The following is a 25,821-nucleotide window of genomic DNA, read 5'->3' on the forward strand; positions in this document are numbered from 1 at the left end:
TTAGAAATAGGCACAGCTTAACCATCAGTGTCTTAACTAGTATTGACAACCTAATCTTCTCCACCTTATGTTAACCTCTAAGTTAAAGGACTTAAGGCGCAGAGCAACTTGGTCTGCCTAATCTCAGGTACCACCCAAGATCTTCAATTCCCATTAGACTGAGAGGTTACCTAAGCTGTAGGAATAATTTGCTGGAAGAGCCAACCACCTGGATGTGCCTGAGTGATGGACAACTGATGGGACTCAGAACAGTTTCCTTCATGCTCACTGGAAAACTATATGCCTGGCTATATAAAATAATCTTAGTTCTTTAGAGGAATGTTTATATTTTATGCCTAATGTCATCTCTCACAGCAAAATGATCACTCCCATTAAAAATCAGATTAGGAGTTCCCGTCATGGCTCAGTGGTTAACGAATCTGACTAGGAACCATGAGGTTGTGGGTTCGATCTCTGGCCTTGCTCAGTGGGTTGAGGATTCGGTGTTGCCGTGAGCTGTGGTGTAGGTTGCAGACGCGGCTCGGATCCCGAGTTGCTGTGGCTCTGGCTTAGGCCAGTGGCTGCGGCTCCGATTCGACCCCTAGCCTGGGAACCTCCATATTCCACGGGAGCGGCCCAAGAAATAGCAAAAAAAAAAAGACAAAAAAAAATCTATGAAACATAATTTGAAGTATCCCCTTCAGCCATCTGTTTTCCTCTACCTTACATTTCTTTGGAGGCAAATTTCAGTGCACTGTGTATGAAAGACAAAATGCACAGCCTTAAGGTTTTCTTATTTTAATACAATTTTCAAAGGTTACTTTTCATTTAGTTACCACAAAATATCCGCTATATTCCCTGTGTTGTACAATACATCCTTGAGCCTAAGGTGCACCCAAGAGCTTGTATCTCCCACCCCCTCAACCTATATCATCACCGCCCCCCCTCGGTTTGTTCTCTGTATCTCTCAGTCTGCTTTTTTATTGTATTCACTAGTTTATTATAGTTTTTAGATTCCACCTATAAGGGACATAAACAAAAGTATTTGTCTTTTGCTGTCTGATTTATTTCACTTATAAAATGTACAGCTTTTGAAAGGAAAGCATTAAGACAACATAAACAAGAAAATAATTTTTTTTGGCTTAGAACTTAAAAAATGTCACTTTGGAGTTCCCTGGTGGCACAGCAGATTAAGGATCCTGACTTGTCATGTGGGTTTCATTCCTGGCCTGAGAACTTCCACATGCCCCAGGCGCCGCCCCCCCAAAAAAAACCAAAACAAAACAAATGTAGCTGGAATTGATTGTAGCTGCATATGAGATTTAGTAACAAGGTAGACCATATGTGGCTTCCAGCTTCAACTAAGTTTCCTGCTTACTAGGTGCTATACTCAAGTTCTTCTACTTTATTTTAAAAAGTTGGGGGAGCTCCCATCGTACATCAGTGGTTAACGAATCTGACTAGGAACCAAGATCTGTGGCCTTGCTCAGAGGGTTAAGGATCCAGCATTGCCATGAGCTGTGGTGTAGGTCGCGGACGCACCTTGGATCCCGAGTTGCTATGGCTCTGGCATAGGCCAGTGGCTATAGCTCTGATTAGACCCCTAGCCTGGGAACCTCCATATGCCTCAGGAGCAGCCCTAGAAAAGGCCAAAAAAAAGGGGGGGGGAAATGTAACTTTTTTTTTTTTAAATGCTATTTTCACATTTCTCTTGTGGTGCAGGTTAAGGATCCAGCACTGTTTCTGCAGCAGCTAGGACCACTGCTGTGGCACAGGTTCAATCCCTGGCCCAGGAACTTCTACATACCTCAGTGTGGCAAAAAAAAAAAAAAAAACAACCAAATATATATATATAGCTATTTTATGATACTGTTTTCAAGCATTAAAAAATGAATATTATGCCAAAACTATTTTATTAGTTGAACAAAATGTGTTGTTTTATTTTTAAAATATATTCTTTATATTATTTAATTTCCTGCTTTTATTAAATTATTATAATAAAATTATTAAAATTTAAAATATAGTCCTACAGGTTATCAGTAGGTACCTCCCTAACTCTGGGCTCACCCTGGCTATACGAACTGCCCTCCTGATGGTTATATGCTGCTTATTACAATATTACAGACTTTTAGGGTTAGAATGGATCCATGAAGTATTTTAACAATGAAGCAACAGAGGCCCAGAGGGGTTGAGGGACTTAGCCAGTCACTAAATAAATTCAGAATCAGAAGTACTAGGTTCAAGTCTAATATTAACATCCAGTATGCAATTTTCAACAATTTAACATTCAGGATCCTCAATTTCCTTGTCTGTAAAACTGTAACAGTATGTTGTTCACATGATTTTAGTGGACAGCAACACAACACAGACCACAGAAATCTAATTCTGTACACAATGACATAAAAAATTTGTACAGGGGATCTATACCCAATCTCTTGGGAAAGACCATGATGGAATATAAAACATAAAAAAGAGAATGTACACATATATATATGACTGGGTCACTTTGCTACACAGCAGAAATTGGCACAACATTGTAAATCAGTTATACTTTAATAATAAATGTTAAAAAAAACTTGCATGAACCAGAAATAAACCCTCACACCTATGCCTAATTAATCTTTGACAAAGGAGGCAAGAATATACAACGGGAAAAAAATCTCTCTTCAACAAGTGGTATTGGAAAAGTTGGAAGCCACACGTAAATCAATGAAGTTGAAACAGATCTTCACATCGCACACAAAAATAAACTCAAAATGGCTTAAAGACTGAAACATAAGACGTGGCACCGTAAAACTCCTAGAAGAGAACAACGGCAAAACATTCTGACATAAATCATAACAATGTTTCTTAGGTCTAGTCTCCCAAAGAAATAGAAACAAAAACAAAAATAAATAAATGGGACCTACGCAAACTTACAAGCTTTGCACAGCCAAGAGAACCACCAATAAAAAGACCACCCACAGAATGGAAGAAAAGAGTTGCAAATGATGCAGCCAACAAGGGCTTAATTTCCAAACAATACAAACAGCTCATACAACTCAACAGCAAAAAAACAACCCAATCAAAAACAGGGAGAAGACCTAAACAGACTTTTCTCCAAAGGAAACATACAGATGGCCAACAAGCACAGGAAAAGATCCTCATTATTGCTATTAGAGAAATGCAAATCAAAGCTACAATGAGGTACCACCTCATGCCAGTCAGAATGGCCATCACCTAAAAGTCTACAAATAACAAATGCTGGAGAGGGTGTGGAGAAAACAGAACCTTCCTACACTGTTGGTGGTACTGAAAAGTGGTGCAACCACTATGGAAAGCAGTATGAAGTTTCCTTAAAAAAAAAAAAAAACCTAAAAATAAGAGGAGTTCCCAGGTGGCTCAGCGGGCTAAGGACTGGGTCAGGTCACTGCGTGGCATGGGTTTGATCCCTGGCCTGGGAAATTTCCACATGCCTGGGTGCAGCAAAACACACAAACAAACAAACAAAAACAGGAGTTCCCATCATGGCTCAGCAGAATCAAATCTGACTACTATCCATGAGGATGCGGGTTCAATCCCTGGCCTTAATCAGTGAGATAAGGATCCGGTGCCACCATGAGCTGTGGTGTAGGTGGCAGATGTAGCTTGGACTGGCGTTGCCGTGGCTGTGGTGTAGGCCGGCAGCTGCAGTTCTGATTCAAAACCTAGCTTGGGAGTTCCCATCATGGCTCAGCGGTTAGCAAACCCGACTAGCATCCATGAGGACGCAGGTTCGATCCCTGGCCTCACTCAGTGGGTTAAGGATCTGGCATTGCAGTGAGCTGTGGTGTAGGTTGCAGAAGCTGCTCAGATCCTACATAGCTGTGGCTGTGGTACAGGCCGGTGGCTACAGCTCCAATTGGACCCCTAGCCTGGGAACTTCCATATGCCAAAGATGTGGCCCTACAAAGACAAAAAACAACAACAACAAAAAAAACACACACACACTAAAAACAGAGTTTCCATATGATCCAGCAATCCCACTCCTGCGCATATATCCAGACAAAACTATAACTCAAAAAGATATATGCACCCCTATGTTCACAGCAGTATTCACAATAGCCAAGATGTGGAAACAACCTAAATGTCTGTCAATAGGTGAAAGAATAAAGACATAGTACATATATACAATGGAATACTTAAGCCTTAAAAAAGAACAAAATCATGCCACAACATGGATGGAGCTAGAAATTATCATACCAAATGAAGTCAGTCAGATAAAGACAAATACCATATGATATCACTTATAGATGGAATCTAAAACAGGACACAAATGAACATATCTATGAAACAGAAACAGATTCATAGACATAGAGAACAGACTTGCTGGAGTTCCCATCATGGTGCAGTGGAAATGAACCCGACTAGGAACCATGAGGTTGTAGGTTTGATCCCTGGCTTCACTCAGTGGGTTAAGGATCTGGCGTTACCATGAGCTACGGTGTAGGTCGAGGATGCAGCTCGTATCTGGCATTGCTGTGGCTGTGGTGTAGGCCGGCAGCAACAGCTCTGATTAGACCCCTAGCCTGGGAACCTCCATATGCCTCGAGTGAGGCCCTAAAAGACAAAAAGACCAAAAACCAAAAAAAAAAAGAAAGAGAGAACAGACTTGCGGTTCCCAAGGTGAAGGCGGGGGGGGGGGGGGGGGGGGGGGGAGTGGAAGTTTGGGATTAGCAGAGGCAAACTACTATATAGAGAATGGATAAACGAGGTCCTCTGTTTAGCACAGGGAATTATATTCAATATTCTGAAATAAATCATAAAGGAAAAGAATATAAAACAGAATGAATATATACATATAACTGAATCACTTTGCTGTACAGCAGAAATTAACACACTGTAAGTCATCTGTAACTTAAAAAAATTTGCACAAACCTTCTGAAGTTCATCATGTAACAGATTTTTCACATGTTGTACTGAGGCTAAATGTGTATTTACTCTGACAGTCGTGAATGACGGAGGGTGGGACAAGTTTTGCAACAGAGTTTCAAACTTCCTTTCTGCTTCTTGTTTACCAAAAGCAGATACAACCTGAAAGGAAGAAAAGAACAAGTTAATTTTCAATTTCAATATACAAATTTAAAACATACAGCAGAATATATGCATATACAGTTGTTTCAACCAGTGAAATATCATGGAGCAATCCTTTAGATCCATTTCATTTTTCTGTGTTGCTTATGTGTTGATAACAAAGGCGTATGGTGGAGTTCCCACTATGGCACAGCAGGTTAAGGATCCACACTGTTATTGAGGACTGTTATTGAGAACAGTCAATAACAACAGAACTGTTATTGAGAACACACAAATTTGCACAATAAGAATAAATTGACAATTCAATAGGAAGATGGACAAAAGACTTGGACAGAGAGTTGACAAGACTCCAGTGATGTAGAAACATATGACAAAGTGCTCAACATCATTAATAATGATGAGAGACACTAATTTAAACACCGGCCTATCACTTATAGACCACCGTGTTAACTGTACTTAAAGTGCTGATGTTACACCATCTTTTGTCAACAATGTCACAAGAAAGCAACTATCTAATCCTTGTTGTGGAAATGCAGGTTGGAAGAACTACTATGGAAAACAGTTTAGCATTATCTTTTACATTTAAAGATACCTGGAGCTCCCACTGTGGTAGCAAACCCAACTAGTATCTATGAGGATGGAGGTTCCATCTCTGGACCCACTCAATGGGTTAAGGATCCGGCATTGCTGTGAGCTGTGGTGTACGTCAAAGACATGGCTCAGATTTGGTGTTGCCATAGCGGTGGCGTAGGGTGGCAGCTGCAGTTCTGATTTGACCCCTAGCCTGGGAACTTCCATGTGTTGCACATGTGGCCCTAAAAAGCAAAAAAAAAAGATACTTATGATTATAGGTGGTATATACCCTCAGGCACTATGCACTGTGTTGTCACTGCAGTACCTCAGGTCACTTCTGTGGCTCAGGTTTGATCCCTGAACTGGAAGCTTCCACAGGCCCTGGGCACAGCCAAAAAATAAATTACCCTAAGAGAATGGTAATATTTCACAGAGTTATTCTAATAAACACCTAATAAAATGCCCAAGAAGAAAAGCTCAGAAAAATACTGCCTCAAAGAATTATTAGCATTTTGAACATACCTGCTACATGTAAATTCAGGATTTCATTCTACTTACTATTAATATCACTTTGTAGAACTAGTTCCTTGCTAACCTCATATCCTAGAGCAAACTGGTTGGTAACCTTATAAAACACCAATTTGAACAAGTAACACTGACACTGTCACCCAAACATTCCCCATATCAGCTTTTTAATATGGTATTATTATTTTTAAATGTTTAATATGGTATTATTAAATGTAACAAATAGCTATTGTCCAAAAACGACAGGTAGCAAGATACCTGTCAGAAATAATCAACTTTCCTTGTAATTAACTGAAGCTTTTCAAGACACATATTTCACCTTTTTGTCATTTTTGCCTATACTCTACCCTCACAGAATCTTCATAAACCAATTACCAGCTAATAATCCACTAGCTTAAAAATATTAGTACTTTTTCAGGGTTTTTTTTAACTGAATATTCCATCACCTTTGAAGGGATGGTTTTTCTCTTGGTAATATGTAACTACGGTGGGGTCAAAGAATGACATTTCAATCTTCTTTTATAAAATAATGTTAACCACTTTAAAAATTGCTGGCAGGAGTTCCCGTGGTGGCTCAGTGGTTAACGAATCCAACTAGGAACCATGAGGTTTTGGGTTTGATCCCTGGCCTTGCTCAGTGGGTTAAGTGAGCTGTGGTGTAGGTCACAGACGAGGCTCGGATCCTGCATTGCTGTGGCTCTGGTGTAGGCGGGCGGCTACAGCTTCAATTCAATCCCTAGCCTGGGAACCTCCATGTGCTGCAGCAGCGGCCCAAGAAATGGCAAAAAGACCAAAAAAACAAAACAAAACAAAACCGCAAAAAACAAAACAAAAAAACTGCTGGTAAAATTTGCTGAATGCCTCTATTTGTCTTAATACACTCCTCATACCTGAAGTTCTTTGAAACTGAGATACTTTCTCTTTCAATACTGTTTTGCCCCTTAACATAATCTTGGGAAATGTAGAAATTAAACCTACAATTCATGGCTTCACCAACATCTCTGAAAATCAATAACATTCATGAGGCTTTACTTTGGATAGAAAACCAAAGATTGGAAAATACAAACTAAGGTGGAAAGAGCACAAGCTTGGCAATCAAAGACAATCAACATTCACCGTGGACTTCTGGCTAGGCCCTGCCAGCACAAGGAACATTTGTTGAGGGCTTACTATGAGCTAGAACGATGCCAAGTGCTAGCACTTAATGATTAACTCCTCAAAACAACCTTGGAAATTTACTATTGTTAACCATCCTCAAATTTCACAAAGGAAATCAATCAAGGTTAAGGGATGTGAAGTAATTTCCTCAAGCACTGGGCCCGCAAATCGGGGAGCAGGGATTTCCAAATCTATCCCTTTTCCCATTGTACCTGAGCTCTTTGCCTTCACATTCCAACACTGTAACAGGAGAGGAGCGTCAATTTGATTCAGTAACGTCTCCTTGGACCCTCGGTTCTCTGAGCTATAAAAATGGGGAGGAAAGCTCTACCAAAAAAAAAAAAAGACTTCTAAGATCAAGATGTAAAGATCTGCTGTCCACTATACTCCAACAAAAAAATTTTGTGAGAACGTGAAGGTCTGCAACTGACCTAGCACACGTAGTGACATTTCAGAAGCACTCACTTAAATCAACTGTACTTCAATAAAATTTTTAAAAAAGCACTCACTGAATTATAGCATCTTTTTCATCTGAGGGCCAGCGCAGGCGCTGTACGTGTGTACAGGTGTTTCTTCTCTACAGGGTCTTTTAACTTAAAACTGGGATCTTTTCCTGCTTCTCCTTGTAACCTCTTCAGTGCACGCCTACTACAAGGCACAAAAACGCTTTTTTCCCCTCCCTTCTTTCCCACTCCTAGGTGGTGGTGGTGGTGTTGTTTTCCCACTCCCAGGTGTTAAAACATACACCCCATTCACCTCTTAGCACGCAAAGCATTAATTCAATACCTGCACAAAGACATTAGCATTTACTTTACCCTAGGAAAGACGAAGGGTAAGAAACACGGCAGTGCATTCCCTTTTAGACTTGTTTTCTATTTCTCCCTGAATTTTCGCAATTATTACCCAACTTGTTCGACCTACCTCCTTATTCAAAAAATTCGCTTTAAGGTAGTTTTCAACTTCAAGTCTCAACGATATTTTAGGGAAAACAGACATGTTCCTATTGCTTAGTTCTCCTCCTCCAAGAAAAATGCTGGACAACAGTCGTTTTTCTCTCTCTCCGAATTACAAAGAGCGTCTGGTCGATGACTCCCCCCCGCCACCGCCCGAACCCCAGCTCTCTGCTTACGCCAGGTTCACGTCGGAAACGCGGGGGAACCTCCAGGCCCTCTCTAGTTCAGCCAGAGAGAGCCAGAGCGGCTAGAGTGATGTAGTTTAGAGCAGCGTCCTCGCCTGTCCTGAACCCAACCTAGGTCCCACCTTAGCCACGCTCACGGAAATCACTGCGAGGCCAGGCCACTCATGTTGCAGAGCGGGAAAAACTCGTGAAGGACTCCTCTGTGAACTAGACAGGAGCTGGAAACCAGGCTGGCGCGAACTTGGCCACAGCCAACTTAAACCCTCATTTCCAAACCCGCGGTCTCAGCTTCGCCACAGAGAGCCGCTTCCGGAGTGCGTCACTTCCGGCGACACACCTCTCCCCCCTGCCCTCCAATCCTCAGCCGCCAGTTGCCTCTACGTCACGTCCCTAGAAGCTTCCCAGCTACGCCCGCGACGCGTCCGGGTGCCGCAGGCCTGAATGGGCGGGGCTTTAGGGGGAGGAGAAGGGGCGCTGCCTTGAAGAGTAAACTGATCCAGCAAAAGAGCAGATCCGGACGGGGAGAGGTGGATGCCAGGGCAACCGGGGAGGGTTGAGTCCTGCTGGCCTGAATTAGGTGAGGGACCAGTTACCTGCTAGGTGACCTCCAAAGAAAGGATGAAACCAAGGTTTCTTTTGACCTATCAGCCACCCTTGACTTTATGAAACTACCTTACTTCTCCTGGGTTTGTTGATGTGCCTTCAGCTGTGGATAAACAACATTATTCAAATTTATAACAGGTGGGTTAATCATGTTTTAATATCCATGAATGCTCAGGTGAAACTTTAAAACACAGAGGTAGTTTTTACAGTTAGTTGAATAAAACTACCAATTACCTATATCATAGTTGAGTTATACTTTAAAAATCTGGGGAGACCTTTGGCATGATATTTGTGTTACAGAGGAGGAAAGATTCAAAGAGAGAAGGAACCTAATGAAAGTCACAGTATCCAATAATTGAATAGGAAAATAAAAATAGTCCACCTGTTGTCGTCCTTCCAAGAGGACGCTGGACGAAGGTGGGAAACAGCTCTACTACACAGGCCGATCCAAGGGGAATCACTTTCCAATCATGGACCGGGAACAGAAAGGGAGAGATACATGTATAGTGTTGTATCTAACATGTTATATTAATTTTTAATTACGTGAGGGATACAGGAAGATACATAGCTATGCAAAATGTATTACATTGTTTCTTTGATGATTAATCTTAAACACAGTCTAGCTATTTTCTTTTTTTTTTATTTTTTGAGTTGGTTTTTTTTTTTTTTTTTTTGGTCTTTTTGCTATTTCTTTGGGCCGCTCCGGCGGCATATGGAGGTTCCCAGGCTAGGGGTCAAATCGGAGCTGTAGCCACCGGCCTACGCCAGAGCCACAGCAACGCAGGATCCGAGCCGCGTCTACAACCTACACCACAGCTCACGGCAACGCCGGATCGTTAACCCACTGAGCAAGGGCAGGGACCGAACCTGCAACCTCATGGTTCCTAGTCGGATTCGTTAACCACTGCGCCACGACGGGAACTCCCTAGCTATTTTCAAATATGCTTAGAACACTCTGAGCCTGGAGTTTCTCAAGTCCTAATGACTGTTTTTCTCAGAGCCCTGGTATGAGTCACCTTAAGTTCCCATACAGATATGGGATGGACAGTGGCGGCAAGATGGCTCTGCTCTTTTCAAGCTCCCTATTTTCTTTTTCAGCACCCCTACACTGTCTCTGAGAATCAGGGCTTTTTGGAGGCACTGTAGTCACTAACACAGAACTGTAGGACAAGTTTTTTCTTGAGTCTTTTTCTCTTTAAATCTCACACAGAGATGTTTTTAAAAGTATAATACTGGACTTCTCATTGTGGCTCAGCAGATGTCAAATCCCACTAGAATCCATGAGATCGTGGGTTCAATTCCTGGCTTTGATCAGTGGATTAAGGATCCAGTGTTGCTATATTAAGCCCAGAAGGTGCTTTTTTTTTTTTTTAGTAAATTGACAAGTGATTCTAAAATTGGTATCTAAATGCAAAGAGCCTAGAATAGTCAGAACAATTTCGGAAAGCAGAAAAATGTTGGGTAACCTATCCAAACTAATTTCAGTAATTAATATAAAGCTTCAGTCATCAATGCAATGTGGTATCCGCTTTGGTACAGACAAACAGATCAATGCACAAAAATGGAGCCATAAGCAAATTGTCAATTTGTTCTTTGACAGAGGTGCCAAGTTAAATCCTCTCCTGAAAGGAGAGTTTTTTCATTAATGATGCTGGGACAGCTGGATAACTCTAATGGGAAGAAAATGAACCGCTGTCCACCTTTCCCAACAAATGCAAGTCTATGAATCATAGTCCTAAATGTAAAATAAAGACTAGCTTTGATAAGAAAAACATAGATGCATTTTTTTAATAATCTTGGATTAGGCAAAGATTTCTTACAGAGGATACAGAAAACACAAATTTTAAAACAATGATAAATGGTGTTCCAAAACTTTAAAAACTTCAGTTCATCAAAATATGCCATTAAGAAAATACATAGAAAAACTCCAGAATGGGAGAATAAATAAACATCAGTTGCACTTTTACCTAACAATGCATGTAGGAAGCACAATTAAAATAATATTCCATTTATATTACAATACATAAAATATCTGAATTTCAGGCAAAATTTCTAATGATAAATAAAAGAAAAAAACTGGAAAATTATAACTTATGCTCGATTGCATAATAAAGGTGACATCATTTCCTCATTTAGTAAAGACATTTTAATGTAAGACTAGTTCATTTTTCACAGGATATTTTCAATAACTCTTTTTTTTTGTCTTCTTAGGGCCATACCTTCAGCATACGGAGGTTCCCAGGCTAGGGGTCTAAACAGAGCTGTAGCCTCCAGCCTACACCGCAGCCACAGCAACGCAGGATCTGAGCCGCGTCTGCGACCTACACCAAAGCTCATGGCAGCGCCAGATCCTTTACCCATTGAGCAAGGCCAGGGATCGAACCCGCAACCTCATGGTTCCTAGTTGGGTTCGTTAACCACTGCGCCACGACAGGAACTCCTTAATAACATTTTAAAATGGGATTTCCAAGCCAAGGAAACAGGCTTTATTTTTAGTTTATTGACTATTCTTCATAGTGCATTTCTATCAGGTTGGACTGGGCAATCAGGACTTCTGTAATTGGTCTTGGATTCATTAGTAGCTATTCACACAAACTCAAAAAAAAAAAAAAAAAGGTTCAGTATACTGGAGTAAAAAGGAGGCAATGAGCAGCTCCAAATACCATAGCAAAAAAATATAATCTTAAAAAATGTTCAGAAGATGTATGCTTTAGCTGCAGATAAGACACACACCCCTCTTATTGTTGAAACTGCACTCTGTAGCATGGGGTATCCTAGCAGATATAATGCCTTAGTGGTTATTTGGTTTACCAAAGACTTTGAACTGGAAACAAAGGCATAGGAAATGCGAGCAGAAGAATCACCAGAAAACCCTACACAAATGACAAGGTTAATCATGGATATAGAATCAAGATTGACATTCCAGAATGCCATGCATCCCATCACTCCCACAATCACAGAAGCAATAGCAAGAGTCACCCACAAGGAACACAGCAGATGAGGAATTAACAATAAGGAAACAATGAACATTGCTGTTGATGCAACAATTACATTTCAAACAGTGTTTTCTACTATTGCAGAATACTGATCAAAATATGCGAATGCGTGTTTATACACCATTAGGGGAACTTCACACTCTGTAGCCAAGTCTCAGAACTGGAGTGACAGCAGCTTCATATAGGTTGAACAAGAAATGCCCATGGTCTGAATGAAGGCCCGGGAACAAATGACTTCATGTGATGATGAAATATTAATATCATATCCAAAAAGTGGAAAATATGTTACAAAGTTGGGAATATTGTTCATAAAAATATTCTCGGGAGTTCCCATTGTGGCAAGGTGGAAACAAATGCAACAGAGATCCAGGAGGATGCGGGTTTGATCCCTGGCCTCACTCAGTGGGTTAAAGATCTGGCGTTGCCATGAGCTGTGGTATAGGTCGAAGTCGAAACACAGATCCTGGGTTGCTGTGGTTGTGGCATGGGCCAGCAGCTGTAGCTCCAATTCGACCCCTAGCCTGGAAACTTCCATATGCTGTGGGTGCAGCCCTAAAAAGCCAAAAAAAAAACCCCAAAAAACTCATCCTTTACATTTTGATAGCCACTTTCCATAAATCACACATGTTCTTGTATCCAAAACTCTGTGTAAGATTTTTATCCACATAGTTGTGTTTTTTGGTTTTTTGTTTTTTTGTTTGTTTGTTTGTTTGTTTTTGTCTTTTTGCTATTTCTTGGGCCGCTCCCGCGGCATATGGAGGTTCCCAGGCTAGGGGTCGAAGCAGAGCTGTAGCCACCGGCCTACACCAGAGCCACAGCAACGTGGGATCCGAGCCACGTCTGTGACCTACACCACAGCTCACGGCAATGCCGGATCGTTAACCCACTGAGCAAGGGCAGGGACCGAACCCGCAACCTCATGGTTCCTAGTCGGATTCGTTAACCACTGCGCCACGACGGGAACTCCATAGTTGTTGTTTTTAAAATCTGCCATTTTTTGAGTTTTTGCCTAGCATCTTTATCCCAGTAGTCAAGAGCTTCAGTAACAATAACCATGACCCTGGGACCATAACTTGAAAAATACTCTTCTTCTACATTAAAATATGGTGAGATACAGGCGTCATCACTTGCCAAATTTCAAAGGTCTAAACCTTTCTGCACATAGAAACACCCATATGTACTAAGTACGAGGCACAGCGTGTACAGAAGCACCACAAAAACCTTTACCTCTGGTCTTGTGAGAAAAGGACCAAAATAGTCTCTAAAGAACAAATTCATTGGATGGATATCATCTGCTTGTTCCTCTGGGAGAGAACTGCATGGGAGACAGCAGGACTTTTTTAATGACAAACATTTTTGATCAGGAGTTTCTGGCTTCTTCAACCAGCATAGACGGATCGCTTCTCTTTTACCATCCAAGGCCATAAATGCTCCAAAGCAGGTGATGTTATAAAGATAACAGAAGAGCAGTGTTGTTCCTGTACAGATGCAGAAGTACTGTAAGGACTGAAAGAGGTCACAATTCTGTCTCGAGAGCCAGGACATTGGTGATGGTGGTGATTGTAATGGACCCTGCCGCTTTGGAATAGACATGGGACATCGGCTCTTTTAAGTTATCCATGATGTTGGTCTCTGCCAGGCAGCAAGCATGATAAACATGTCATCAACCCCAACACCTATTTAAAAAAAGAAACAGAGTCTTCATACATTAACAGCCATTAAAAGTTAAAGAAATGAAACCATTTTCTTTGTCCCTCTCTTGAGGTCTTGTTTGTCTTGCCCAGTCTCTGTTTGGATACTACTTTCTCCAGTTGCCACTGAATCTACAACACAATTTATCACTCCTTGCTCTGTCATAACACTGTGTTTTTGTACATCCTCCTGTTTGCACATGGCACAGTAGACCCTACTCCCAGTCTCCAGGGAGGGTGTTTTTTATGATGAGTCAGGCAACCTGGCTGACTGGGTGTTAGGTGAAATGGGATTAGCAATGTATCTTCGATTCCATTTGAATACCTGAGAGACGATTTTCTATCATAATCCCTTTTATTCTAATGCACTAACATTGAGCCAACATTCTGCTGCTTCAACTATGAGCTGAATTTATCTATTCCCCAATTAGCATCTAGCTATCAGTGTGGTATGATTTGAGCTATACCACATAGTTTACACACACACACACACACACACACACACGCACACACACACGCATGCGCGCGCGTGCGTGTCTGCAGTTTTTCCAGTAGTTTTTTTTTTAATTCCCAGAATGCTGTCATTCAAACTTCACTTGACCACATTAAGGCATTATCTCAATAAAATGAAAGTACTCTTGAGAAGTTTCCATTGTAGCTTAATGGGTAATGAACCCAACTAGAATCCATGAGGAAGCAAGTACGATCCCTGGCCTCGCACAGTGGGTTAAGGGTCCAGCATTCCCGTGAGCTGTGGTGTAGGTCGCAGATTCTGCTCAGATCCTATGTTGCTATGGCTGTGGTGTAGGCCAGCATCTGCATCTCAGATTGGACCCTTAGCCTGGGAATTTCCATATGCCATGGGTGTGGCCCTAAACAGACAAAAAAAAAAAAAAAAGTAAGTACTCTTGAGATCAAAAATATGTACCAAAGTAAACCTTAAGAATCCTTCACCTTCACGTATTAAATGCCTATTAAGGTTCTCAGCCTTTTCCACAATGATGTTTCATGATTGGTTTGCAATGAAGAGGACAGGAGAACATTTGAAGACTCTGACATCATCATTGAAGGCTAGGAGGGGACTATACAGAGAAGAAAAGGTTTACAAAAGACAGCATGAGCATGTTGCAGATAAATTTCATCTCCCTCAAGTGCTCTACAACTTTCACCCACATACATCTCTCTTACTGTGTGTACTGGTCCAAAATCAATACTTGGAAGTGAAATGCTGATTTTGATTTCAAGTCTGGAGGATCTCCTCCATGGGCTACACAGGGGAAGAACAGGGAATTGCACTTTGCCTCTAATTCAGATATTCTCTGAATATGATCAAAGCGGCAGGGTCTACACTGACACAAGTTTATATCATCTGTCATAAACTGCATCCTGACGGCCCTGCTGCTGCCAGCTTTGTGGATTTCAGTTGTACTTAGCTGGCCCACAGGGAAGAGTCATAAATACTAAGAACCATTAATGAACTCATAGATATGTATTAGGTATTTTAAAAAAAGGTTTTATTATTTATGGAACCTGGTTTAGAAAATATCCTCACATATTTATTGCTTGAGTTGCTGAAATCACCCCCCCCACACACACACACATACAATCACACACCTACACTTATACTTCTGTGCACACACAGACAATACAAAGATGATGTATACACACTTTTCACGCCAGTTTTCCATGGCTGTGGGAACCCTGGGTGATGAGTGTGAGTGTGCACCAGGAAGGGGCACCTTCAGTGCATGGTTCCTCCACTCTCTCCCCAGGAAACCAAATGGTATTTCTTCCAAGGTGCTTACTTTCCAAAACATAAACACCTCTCTCTTCTCATGCTTATTGTAAAATAAATTCTGAAAGCACGGGAAAATACAAGGAAAAAATTTAAACAAATGTAATTCTACCCTTCAGGGATAATCCTTGCTAGTATTTCATGTATATCCATCCAGAATTTGCTCCATACAAATTATACATATATATGTACATCACTCTGTTTTTTTGGTCTTATTTTTTAGGGCCACACCTATAGCATATGAAGATTTTCAGGTTAGGGGATGAATCGGAGCTGTTGCTGCTGGCCTACACCACAGCCATAGCAATGTCAGATCCAAGCCAAATTTGCGAACTACACCACAGCTCACAGCAACACCAGATCCTTAACCCACTGAGCGAGGCCAGGGATCAAACCTGTGTCCTCATGGATGAGACTCATTCGTTTCTGCTGAGCCATGATGCGAATTCCTGTACATCACTCTATTTTAAGCATCTTGTTTCATAACCAGCATTTTTCGTTTGACACTGTGTATCTACCACTTTTATAAAGACTGAATAGGATTCCAACACTTTAATATGCTCTGTTTGAATTGACCAATCCCATATTGACATGAGATTAGGTTGCTTTTGTTTCATTCCTATTCAAAATCACACTGAAATGAATATATTCATTCTACTTTGTGAGCACCTGTCCAATATTTAGGACAAATTCCTAGAAATAGGTGTCACTGGTCAAAGTTACTCCCTTTTAAGTTTTTAAGTCTTTTGATTTGTTGTGAAATTGGATTTTAAAAGTGTACCGTTTACAATATTCCCTCAGCAGAATGAGTGTTCATTTGCACACAACCTTTCCAAAACCTTCAATCTTACTAATATTCATTAATCTAATAAGAAAACAAGGTGCCTCACTTTTGGTTTAACTTTCATCCCTTGATTAATTGAGAGGTCATTTTTTTTCCTTATATTTTCAGTGATTAGAATTTTGGATTTTGGGAGTTCCTGTCATGGTGCAGTGGTTAACGAACTCGACTAGGAACCATGAGGTTGAGGGTTCAATCCCTGGCCTTGCTCGGTGGGTTAAGGATCTGGTGTTGCCATGAGCTGTGGTGTAGCTCGCAGGTGTGGCTCGGATCTGTGGCTGTGGTAGGCCAGTGGGTCCCACATTGCTGTGGCTCTGGCGTAGGTTGGTGGCTACAGCTCTGATTGGACCCCTAGCCTGGGAACCTCCATATGCCACAGGAACGGCCCTAGAAATGGCAAAAAAAGACCAAAAAAAAAAAAGAATTTTGGATTGTGTGTTTGTGTGTGTGCTTGGGAACTGCTTATTCATGTCCCTGGTCTGTGTTGACACATAATTCCATTTGATTTTCTTCTTTTCTGATAGCCCATTTTGGATCTGTAGTGCCACCTAAATATAATTAGTATGCTTAATATAAGACACCCCTCACACACAATGTGTAGCCCCACATTTTTACTCACTTAGAATAAGAAAGGCTGAATTTGCAACTATGGTCAGAAATGGCACCCCAATGTACAACATCAGGCCAAAGACGCTCACCACTGCCAAGGCGGCAGAAATCACTCAAGGCTGCAACCCACATTTTGTTTCATACACAGTCACATGTGTAAATTTGAAAGGAGAAATCATGGAATTTTTGGGGGTAGTTTCCATACTGAAATTCCATCAATTTATAACATTCTCGGCTTGGACACCTACTCAGAGACCACTTGGGCAATAATTCCATGCCTGTCTGCTGGAGAACTTTTAATTTCTAAGTACTAGCCCAGACCAATTGAAAAAAAGAAAAAAGAGAGAGGGAACAGAAAAGTTGGCAATCTGTTCTTTTACCAGACTATACTGGTTGATACTCATAAGCCACTCAAGCCCTAATCCACTAACTGGTACTTCAGAACCAAAAATAGGAATTCCTGTCATGGTGCAGTGGAAACAAATCCGACGAGGAACCATGAAGTTGGGGGTTTGATCCCTGGCCTCTCTCGGGGGGTTAAGGATCCGGCGTGGAGTAGGTTGCAGATGCGGCTGGTGCTGCTGTGGCTGTGGGATAGGCTGTCAATTGTAGCTCCAATTATACCCCTAGTCTGGGAACCTCCATAAGCCTCGGGTGTGGCCCTAAAAGGACCAGAAAAAAAAATTCAAAAACGCTGCACATCATTAAATCCACTCTGACCTTCAATGGAGTGTGAATGGACTACAACAGGAAATGAAAGGCAAGCAGTCAGAAAGTACCCATATCCAGTCACCTTCTCATCTCCCCTTAACTCCAGTTAGTCACAAACACAGTCCTGTATAATTTCTGCATTTCAAAACTAGTTCAATATGTATTGTCAAAACTATGAAAGCCTCCTTCTAAAAGATTTTCAGGATTCTCCTTTAATGGATAACTGAACTCTAGAAAAGTGGCTAATTGCAAAAAAGAAAACACACTGTGATACGTAGTCCCTTTTGACTAACACAACCTATGCCTGTTTCTTGGTTGGATCAATAGAAATGGGACTACATATACAACATTTTCAAGAATGAATTTAATACTTCATCTCCCTAACAACCAAAACTTTGCATTTTAAAATATTGGCAATAACCTTAGGTTTTCTATTTTACTTATTCTCTAACTGCTTCAAAACAAATGTCTCTAGATATTTTGAGCAGGAGAGAGAAATTAAGTATGGTTTGAAGACTTGGAGATGAAAATGGAGCTACTGATTCCAAAATAGCAAGAACATAATTAAAGAGAGGACTTTTTAGGGCAAGACCATATTAAAATAGATAAACTTTCTTATTGTTACCAAAAAAAAAACCCCAACAATCCCTACATTATGGCTGCATTTCACATTTTCTGAAACTGCTGGTGCTTCCAGTTAAACTCGGGGCCCAAAATCAACACACACACACACACACACACATTACAGAGAAAAAGTAAATTTCTATGTTATGATAAAATTTGGTTATAATAAATATTTTCTTAAAGCAACAATATTGGTTTATAAAAGATTAAGATAAGCAACTAATTCAGATGGACTTCAAAATCAGAAAGATTAATGAGAAATTAATCCCATTCACCATCAAATCAAAAATATCTAGGAACACATCTACCTAAGGAGGCAAAACACTTGTACTCTAAGAACTATAAGATGCTGATGAAAGAAATTAAAAAAACCACAAACAGATGGAAAGATAATAGTATGCTCTTGGAAGAATCAATGTTGGAAAAATGACTACATTGTCCAAGGCAATCTACAGACTCAGTGTAATCTCTGTCAGATTACCAGTGACATTTTTCACAGAACTAGAACAAAAAGTTTTAAGGTTTTTTTTGGAGGCACAAGAGACCCCCAAATAGCCAAAGCAATCCTGAGGGAAAAAAAAATGGAGTTGGAGGAATCAGGTTCCCTGACTTCAGACTATACTAAAAGGCTATAGTCATCAAAACAGTATGATACTTTTGCAAAAACAGACATATAGGTCAATGAAACAGGATAGAAAGCCCAAAAATAAACCCGCACACCTACAGTCAACTAATCTATGAGGAGGCAGGAATATGCAATGGAGAAGGGACAGTCTCTTCAACAAGTGATGCTGGGGAAACTGGACAGCTGCAAGAATCAAAGCAGAACACTCTCTAACACCATAGAACAGAAGTAAACTCAAAATGGATTAAGGACCTGAATATAAGACCAGAGACCATGTAATTCTTATAAGAAGACATAGGCCGAACATCCTCTGACGTAAACTGCAGCAGTATTTTCCCAGATCCACCTTCTACAGTAATGAAAATAAAAACAGAAATAAACACTCGGGATCTAATTAAACTTATGGGTTTGTGTACAGAAAAGGAAACTATAAACAGGGTAACGGAATGGGAGAGAATGTTTGTGGAAACTTCCAGAAGTGTAAAGAGAAATACACAGCTCTGCAATCATCATTGGAAAATTTGATATATCACTTTCAACAATGGATAAAAGATCCAGGCAGATGATCCATAAGGAAAATAAAAACAAACATACAAAATATCATAACTTATGAGATGAAGTGACACCAGTGCCCAGAGGTAAATTTATAGCTATATTTAAAAAGAGAAAAGATGTCAGACCACTTTGTGGATCTAGACACCTTTTGGAACTAGAAAAACAAACACAAAACTAAGAGAACAAAGAAAATAATAAAGATCAGAACAGTGATAAAATTGAGAATAGAAGAACAGTAGAGAAAACCAACAAACAAAACTTGGTTATTAGAAAAAGATCAACAAAATTGACAAATCTTTATGTAGTGTTCAAAAAGGGAAAAAAGAAGATACAAATAACTCAATCAGACATGAAATTGAGGCTGTTAATACTGAAGTACAGAACTATAAAGGATTATAAGAGACTACTGTGAACGACATACCAACAAACTAGATAACCTAGATGAAATGCACAACTTCCTAGAAATACACAAAGACCTAAACTGACTCAAGATGAAATAGAAAATCTCATCAGACATGTAACAAGTAAAAGGATTAAATTGGTAATCAAAAACCTCTCAACGAAGAAAAGTTCAGGACCAGATGGCTTTACAATTGAATTTTAGCACACGTAAAGAAGCAACACCAATCCTTTTCAAACCCGTCCAAAAACTGAAAAGAACACTTCCTAACTCATTTAATGAGGCCATCTTTACATTGATATCAATGGCAGACAAAAATATCACAAGAAAGCTATTGACAATATCTCTTATGAATATAGATGCAAAAATCCTCAAGAAAATTCTAGCAAACACAATTCAATAGCATATAAAAAGGATTATACATCATGAACAAGTGGGATTTATCCCAGGAATGCAAGAGTGGTTCAATATGGGAAAAGCAGTCAATCTATCTAACACACTGCACTAACAGAACAAAGCTTAAAATCCACATGATCATCTCAAAAGATGCAGAAAAGGTAATTGTGAAAAAAAAAAAATACCTTTTCAAGATAAAAACACTCGAAAACAAGAAATGGAAGAAAGGTCCTCAAAATAACAAAGGCAAGAATGAAAACTGCACAGCTAACATCATGATGAAAAATGGAAAGATTTCCCTCTAATTTTAGAAAAAAGAAAAGGATGTCCACTTTTACCAATATAGTCAATGTTGTGCTGGAACTGTTAGCCAGAGCAATTAGACTGCAAATAGAAATAAAAGGAATCCCATTTGGAGAGGAAGAAGTGTAACTACCTCTTTTCACAGATTATATGATCATATACATATGAAAAACCCAAAGAATTCACAAGAAAACCACAAGAGGTAGTAAACAAATTCAGTAAAGCTGCAGGATGCAATACCAACACACAGAATCTATTGTTTCTATCTGTGTGCAATGAACACTCCAAAAGGAAACTGAGAAAGCAATTCCATTTAGTGTTTAAAATAATATTTAGGAAAAATTTAACCAAAGAAGTGAAAGATCTATACACTGGAAACTACAAAACATTGGTGAAAGAAACTAAAGAACAAAATTAGTGGAAAGACATTCTTAGTTCATGGGGAGGAAGACTTGACATTGTCAAAATGACACTCTCACCTAAAGCATTCTGCAGATTCAATACAGTCTCTATCAATGGATTTTTTTCCCAGAAATAGAAAGGTCAACATTCAAATTCATATGGAATTACAAAATTCATGGTTATTCAAAATAATCTTAGGAAAAAAAAAAACGTCTAAGACTGATGTCCAGATTTCAAAACTTATAACAAAGCTATAACAATGAAAACAGTGTGGTACTAGTATATAGACAGACATATAGGTCAATGGAATAGAACTGAGTGTCTAGAAGTAAACCCACACATCTAGAGCGCACTGATTTTTGACAAGGATGCCAAGTCTAATTAAGTGGAAAAGAACAGTCTCTTCAACAAATGGTACTTGGGCAAGTGCATTTCCAAATGCCCAAGAATGAAGTTGGATCCCTACTTTGCATCATACGTAACAAAGAATTAAAAACTGATCAATCACCTAAATAGAGCTGGAACCACAGAACCTTTGAAGAAAAGATAGTGTAAGTGTCCATGACCTTAGACTTGTCAATGGACTCTTAGATTTAACACCAAAAGCAAAAGTAGCAAAAATAAAAACAGGTAAGTTGAATTAAATTTTGGGGGAGTTTCCTTGTGGCACAGTGAGTTAAGGAATACTGGCATTGCCACTGCAGCAGCTGAGGTCACTGCTTTGACATGGGTTCTACTGCTGGCTTGGGAATTTGCATATGTCATGGACATGGTCATAAAATTTTTTAATTTTTGTGCATTAAAGGACATTAGAAAGAAAGTGAAGAGATAATCTATCGAGTGGGAGAAAATATTTGAAAATCATATTCTTGATAATGATTTATCTCTAAAACATATAAAGTACACATCAAAAACAAGACTCAACAACAAAAGGACAAACAACTTCATTAAAAATAGGCAAAGTGAGTTCCTGTGGTGGCTCATCAGGTTAAGAACGTGACTAATATCCATGAGGGTGTTCGATCCCTGGCCTTGCTCAATGGGTTAAGGATCTAGCATTGCTGCAAGCTGAGGCGTAGATCACAGATGCAACTCAGATCTGGTATTGCTGTGGCTGTGGCACAGGCCAGCAGCTGCAGTTCCAATTCAACCCCTAGCCTAGGAACTTCCATATGCCACAGGTGTGGCCCTGAAAAGAAAAACAAAAAAATGGGCAAAGCACTTGAATAGGGATTGCCCCAAAGAAGATACACAAATGACCAATAAGCACATAGAAAGATATTTAATTAATAATGAGGGAAATGCAAATCAAAACCACAATGAGATGTCACTTTGCACCTACTAGGATGGCTACAATCACTAAAACAGAAAATAACAGGTATTGGTGAGGATGTTGAGAAATTGGAAAGCATGTAATTTGCTGGTGGGCATAAAATGGTGTAGCCTCTCTGGAAAATAATTTGATGGTTCTTCGTAAACCTAACCAGAGGAGTTCCCACTGTGGTGCAGTGGGTTAAGGATCCGGTGTTGTCCTGGTTGCAGCACAGGTTCTGTCCTCAGGCTGGTGCAGTGGGTTAAGGATCTGGAGTTGCAGCACATGTGGCATAGATCACAGTTGCAGCTTGGATTAAGTCCCTGGCCTAGGAACTTCCATATGCCGAGGGTGCAGCCAAAAAAAGCTAATCAGAGAATAAGCATACAACCCACTAGTCCACACCCAGGTAGATACTTGAAAAGAATAAAAAACAGGGGCTCAAACAGAGCTATGTACACCAATGTTTATTGCAGCCTTATTCACAACAGTCAAAAAGTGGAAACATTCCAAGTGCCCATCAACGGATAAATAAATAAACAAAATGTTGTTTATATATAAAATGGAGTATTACTCAGTCATGAAAAGGAACTCATGCTACTACATGCATAAACATTGTAACCATTATGCTAAGTGAAGTAAACTAGTCACAAAAGGACAAATATTGAATGATTCCATTTAATATATAATCTTGAGAATATGCAAATTCATGGAGAGAGAAAATAGATTAAAGGTTAACCAGAACTCAGGAAAGGAAGTGGGGATTTACTGCTTAATGGTTAGAGTTTCTGTTTGGAGTGATGGCAGATATTTGTAAGGAAATGTTGTTGGTGGTGGCACAATGGTGTGAATGTATTTAATACCACTGAATTATACCCTTAAAAATATTTTTAAGGAGTTCCCATTGTGGCTCAGCTGTAATGAACCCGACTAGTATCCCACAAAATAGTCATTGCTTCCCACAAAATCTCTGGCATGCTTTCCAAAGTTTCTTTCAAAAATCTAAAGTTTAAAACTCTGGAATATTATGAAATCAGAATCTGATATAAAACTGTGAAATCATGAATAACTATAGACATTCTGGCTTTTCCATATTTTTATTAGGTTGTCTTCTTGTACCATTTTAATTGCACAAATATCATTTCAGAAAGGCCTGGCTATTTCAAAGGCTTTTTCCAGTAGGTGTCTCTTTCACCAGTCTTACTCAGGGTATCAGTAGGTTTGCCATCTCAAAAAAGTAAGAAACAGCTAACATGTGCCTGGGTCTGTGAGCTAATTTATTTTAAAAATACTCAGCTAGGGAGTTTCCGTCCTGGCTCAGTGGTTAACAAACCCAACTAATATCCATGAGGACGGAGGTTCAATCCCTGGCCTTGTTTAGCAGGTTAAGGATCCAGCATTGTCCTGAGCTGTGGTGTAATTTGCAGCTGGGCTCAGATCCTGGGTTGTTGTGGCATAGGTGTAGGAGGGCGGCTACAGTTCTGATTGGGCCCCTAGCCTGGTAATTTCCGTATGCCACCTGCCACCCTAAAAAGCAAATGCTCAGCTTGTTATCTTTCTCAAGAACACCATGCAACTTTTGCCTAAAGATTTGTTCTTTTTTTATTCCAATGAACTCCAAACAAATTTTAGGGGGCTCACAGAAACAATAAAGACTTTAACTCAAAGTAAGAATTTCAATGTAATTTGACCAGGTAACCAAACTAAACCTTAAGGTCAATGTACTAAACAGACCTACCCTGAGGATATAGGATTAATGGTTTTTCACCAGAATGGTACCAAGGATTTAAGATTTGGGGCAGCCTTCAGTGTGTTACTTTAGGAAAGTTGGATTAAGGACCAAATGCAGTAGAGGACTTCCAGAGTTTCACGTCAAGACTCCATCGATAATCAAGGATGCTATTGCTATGGTCCCCGGAACAAGTCTTACCATCCCCCCACCTGCTCTTGGCCTCCCTTGAAAACCCAGCAGCTGGGTACCTGGATAGTCTGCAGAGACAGACTCTCTTCCATGTTCTTCACTTGGTTCAGGAAATGGATCAGCCACTTTTTTTGTTCTGCTGATTGTCCTCTTCTCCAGTCTTCATGGAGTACCACAGCTGCATGGCTTTGGCCTCCAGGAATAATTGGCTCGGGCCCAAACTCTCGCCTAAGACAGTTTCTCCCAGGACGTAGATGATAGGACCTGCTAGGCTGTAGATGGGGAAGGAGATGTTTTGCAGGTTGAAGTTCCTGTTTGTTTTCCAGGAGAACAAGAGCGGGTTGGAGGGGGCGCAGTAGCCCAGGTGCAGGCGGTGGAGCAGACCTCCTTGTACTGGATCTGGGTTCCGTTTTCCCCTCCATCACGGACAAAGCCCTTACCGCCTTGGCCATTGTATTAATTTCGGACAAGATTTCTTGTTTCAGCAACGAGGCGGTGTTGGAGACCGCTAGAATAAAAGCATAATTGACTCTGTGTTCTCCCCGGAGATGAAATAAGAGTCGTTGGCGGCGAAATGGTCCTGCACAAAGCGTTGCTCAGCCTTGACCGGGCTCCCTATGTCTTCTTCTGCATCCTTGGGCAGGTAAATCAAGCCACAGCCGAGATGGGCTGTCAAAACCAGGGGCAGCAGCAGAAGACCCAGAAGTGGGAGCTCACCTCCGCTCCCAGAGGCTGGAAGGCTCGGGACTGGGGCGCCTCCAGCAGTTGGTGTGGCAGCAGGGCTTCTCGGACACCAGGGGCTCCGATAGAGACCGCGCCGGCTGCTGCCACTCCGGTGCCGGCTCTGCGCGCTGCCCTGACGCCCAGCCGAGCTCGGGTTCCCATCCTTGACTGGACGCCCAGAGCTGCAGCGGCGGGGACCCGGCCTCCCCAGGCAGCTGCGAGCCCCTCTCAGAGGCCCCCTCAGGCCCCGCCTCTGGTCCCGCCTCAGGCTCCCGCCACTCGGATGCTGAGCCCGGCTCCATCCCCGCCTCCCGCGTAACCTTAGCGGAGCTAAGGCTTATTTCTGGGCAGGAAAGGCCACGGTCTCAAATGTCTCCAACTGGGCGGCAGATCAGACAGGAACGCCCTTCTCCACCCCACCTAACGGTTTCCTGGAGAAAGTCTGCGGGAGTCCGTTTGAGCTCCCGCTGCTCGCTTCCGAATGCTGGCGCTTCGTCGGGAGGCGCGTGGATCCCACCCAACGGTTTCCTGGAGAAAGTCTGCGGGAGTTCGTTTGAGCTCGGGCTTCTCTTGACCGGATGGTGGGGCTCCGTTGGGGAGCGCGTAGTAGCCTAACTAGCCCCAGATTCGTCCCATCCTCTCAGGATTCAGTTAATACAAGAAACCCTTCTTAAAGGCGAGTGAAATGCATGCCTCGCCTCTAAGACTCACAACTTACTGGGAGATTTTGGCTTGTTCGCAGGCGCGCACACACAGACACACACACACACACACACACACACACACACAAGGGAGTGTCGGCTTTTATCTTGCGGGGTAGGGGGTCGTGGGAGAGGGGGGCAGGATCATACAGAAGCATTGTTCTCAGGGTAAGGCTTTGGTGAATCTG

The 25,821-nt window shown here is 41.1% G+C and overlaps 1 protein-coding gene and 1 pseudogene across 6 annotated transcripts in view; both read right to left on the reverse strand.

The window, feature by feature from the left end:
- The window catches only part of NSUN6 (NOP2/Sun RNA methyltransferase 6), an 89,858-nt gene extending 81,114 nt beyond the window's left edge, over positions 1 to 8,744 (reverse strand). For 5 of the 6 annotated variants that reach the window (XM_047755519.1, XM_047755516.1, XM_047755515.1 and 2 more), the window contains exons 1-2: positions 8,209 to 8,744; positions 4,876 to 5,031 (exon numbers count right to left, since the gene is read on the reverse strand). In XM_047755519.1, coding sequence (XP_047611475.1) covers positions 4,876 to 5,031; positions 8,209 to 8,283 — 231 coding nt within the window. In that variant the 5' untranslated portion in view covers positions 8,284 to 8,744. The remainder of the gene's footprint in view (positions 1 to 4,875; positions 5,032 to 8,208) is intronic. The other variant, XM_047755520.1, reaches the window with a different exon arrangement.
- A 2,866-nt stretch (positions 8,745 to 11,610) lies between these two features.
- LOC125112476 (patched domain-containing protein 3-like) lies at positions 11,611 to 25,234 on the reverse strand (annotated as a pseudogene).
- Between the last annotated feature and the right edge of the window lie 587 nt (positions 25,235 to 25,821).

The sequence above is a fragment of the Phacochoerus africanus genome, chromosome 12 (genome assembly GCF_016906955.1).
Source record: "Phacochoerus africanus isolate WHEZ1 chromosome 12, ROS_Pafr_v1, whole genome shotgun sequence".
NCBI lineage: Eukaryota > Metazoa > Chordata > Mammalia > Artiodactyla > Suidae > Phacochoerus > Phacochoerus africanus.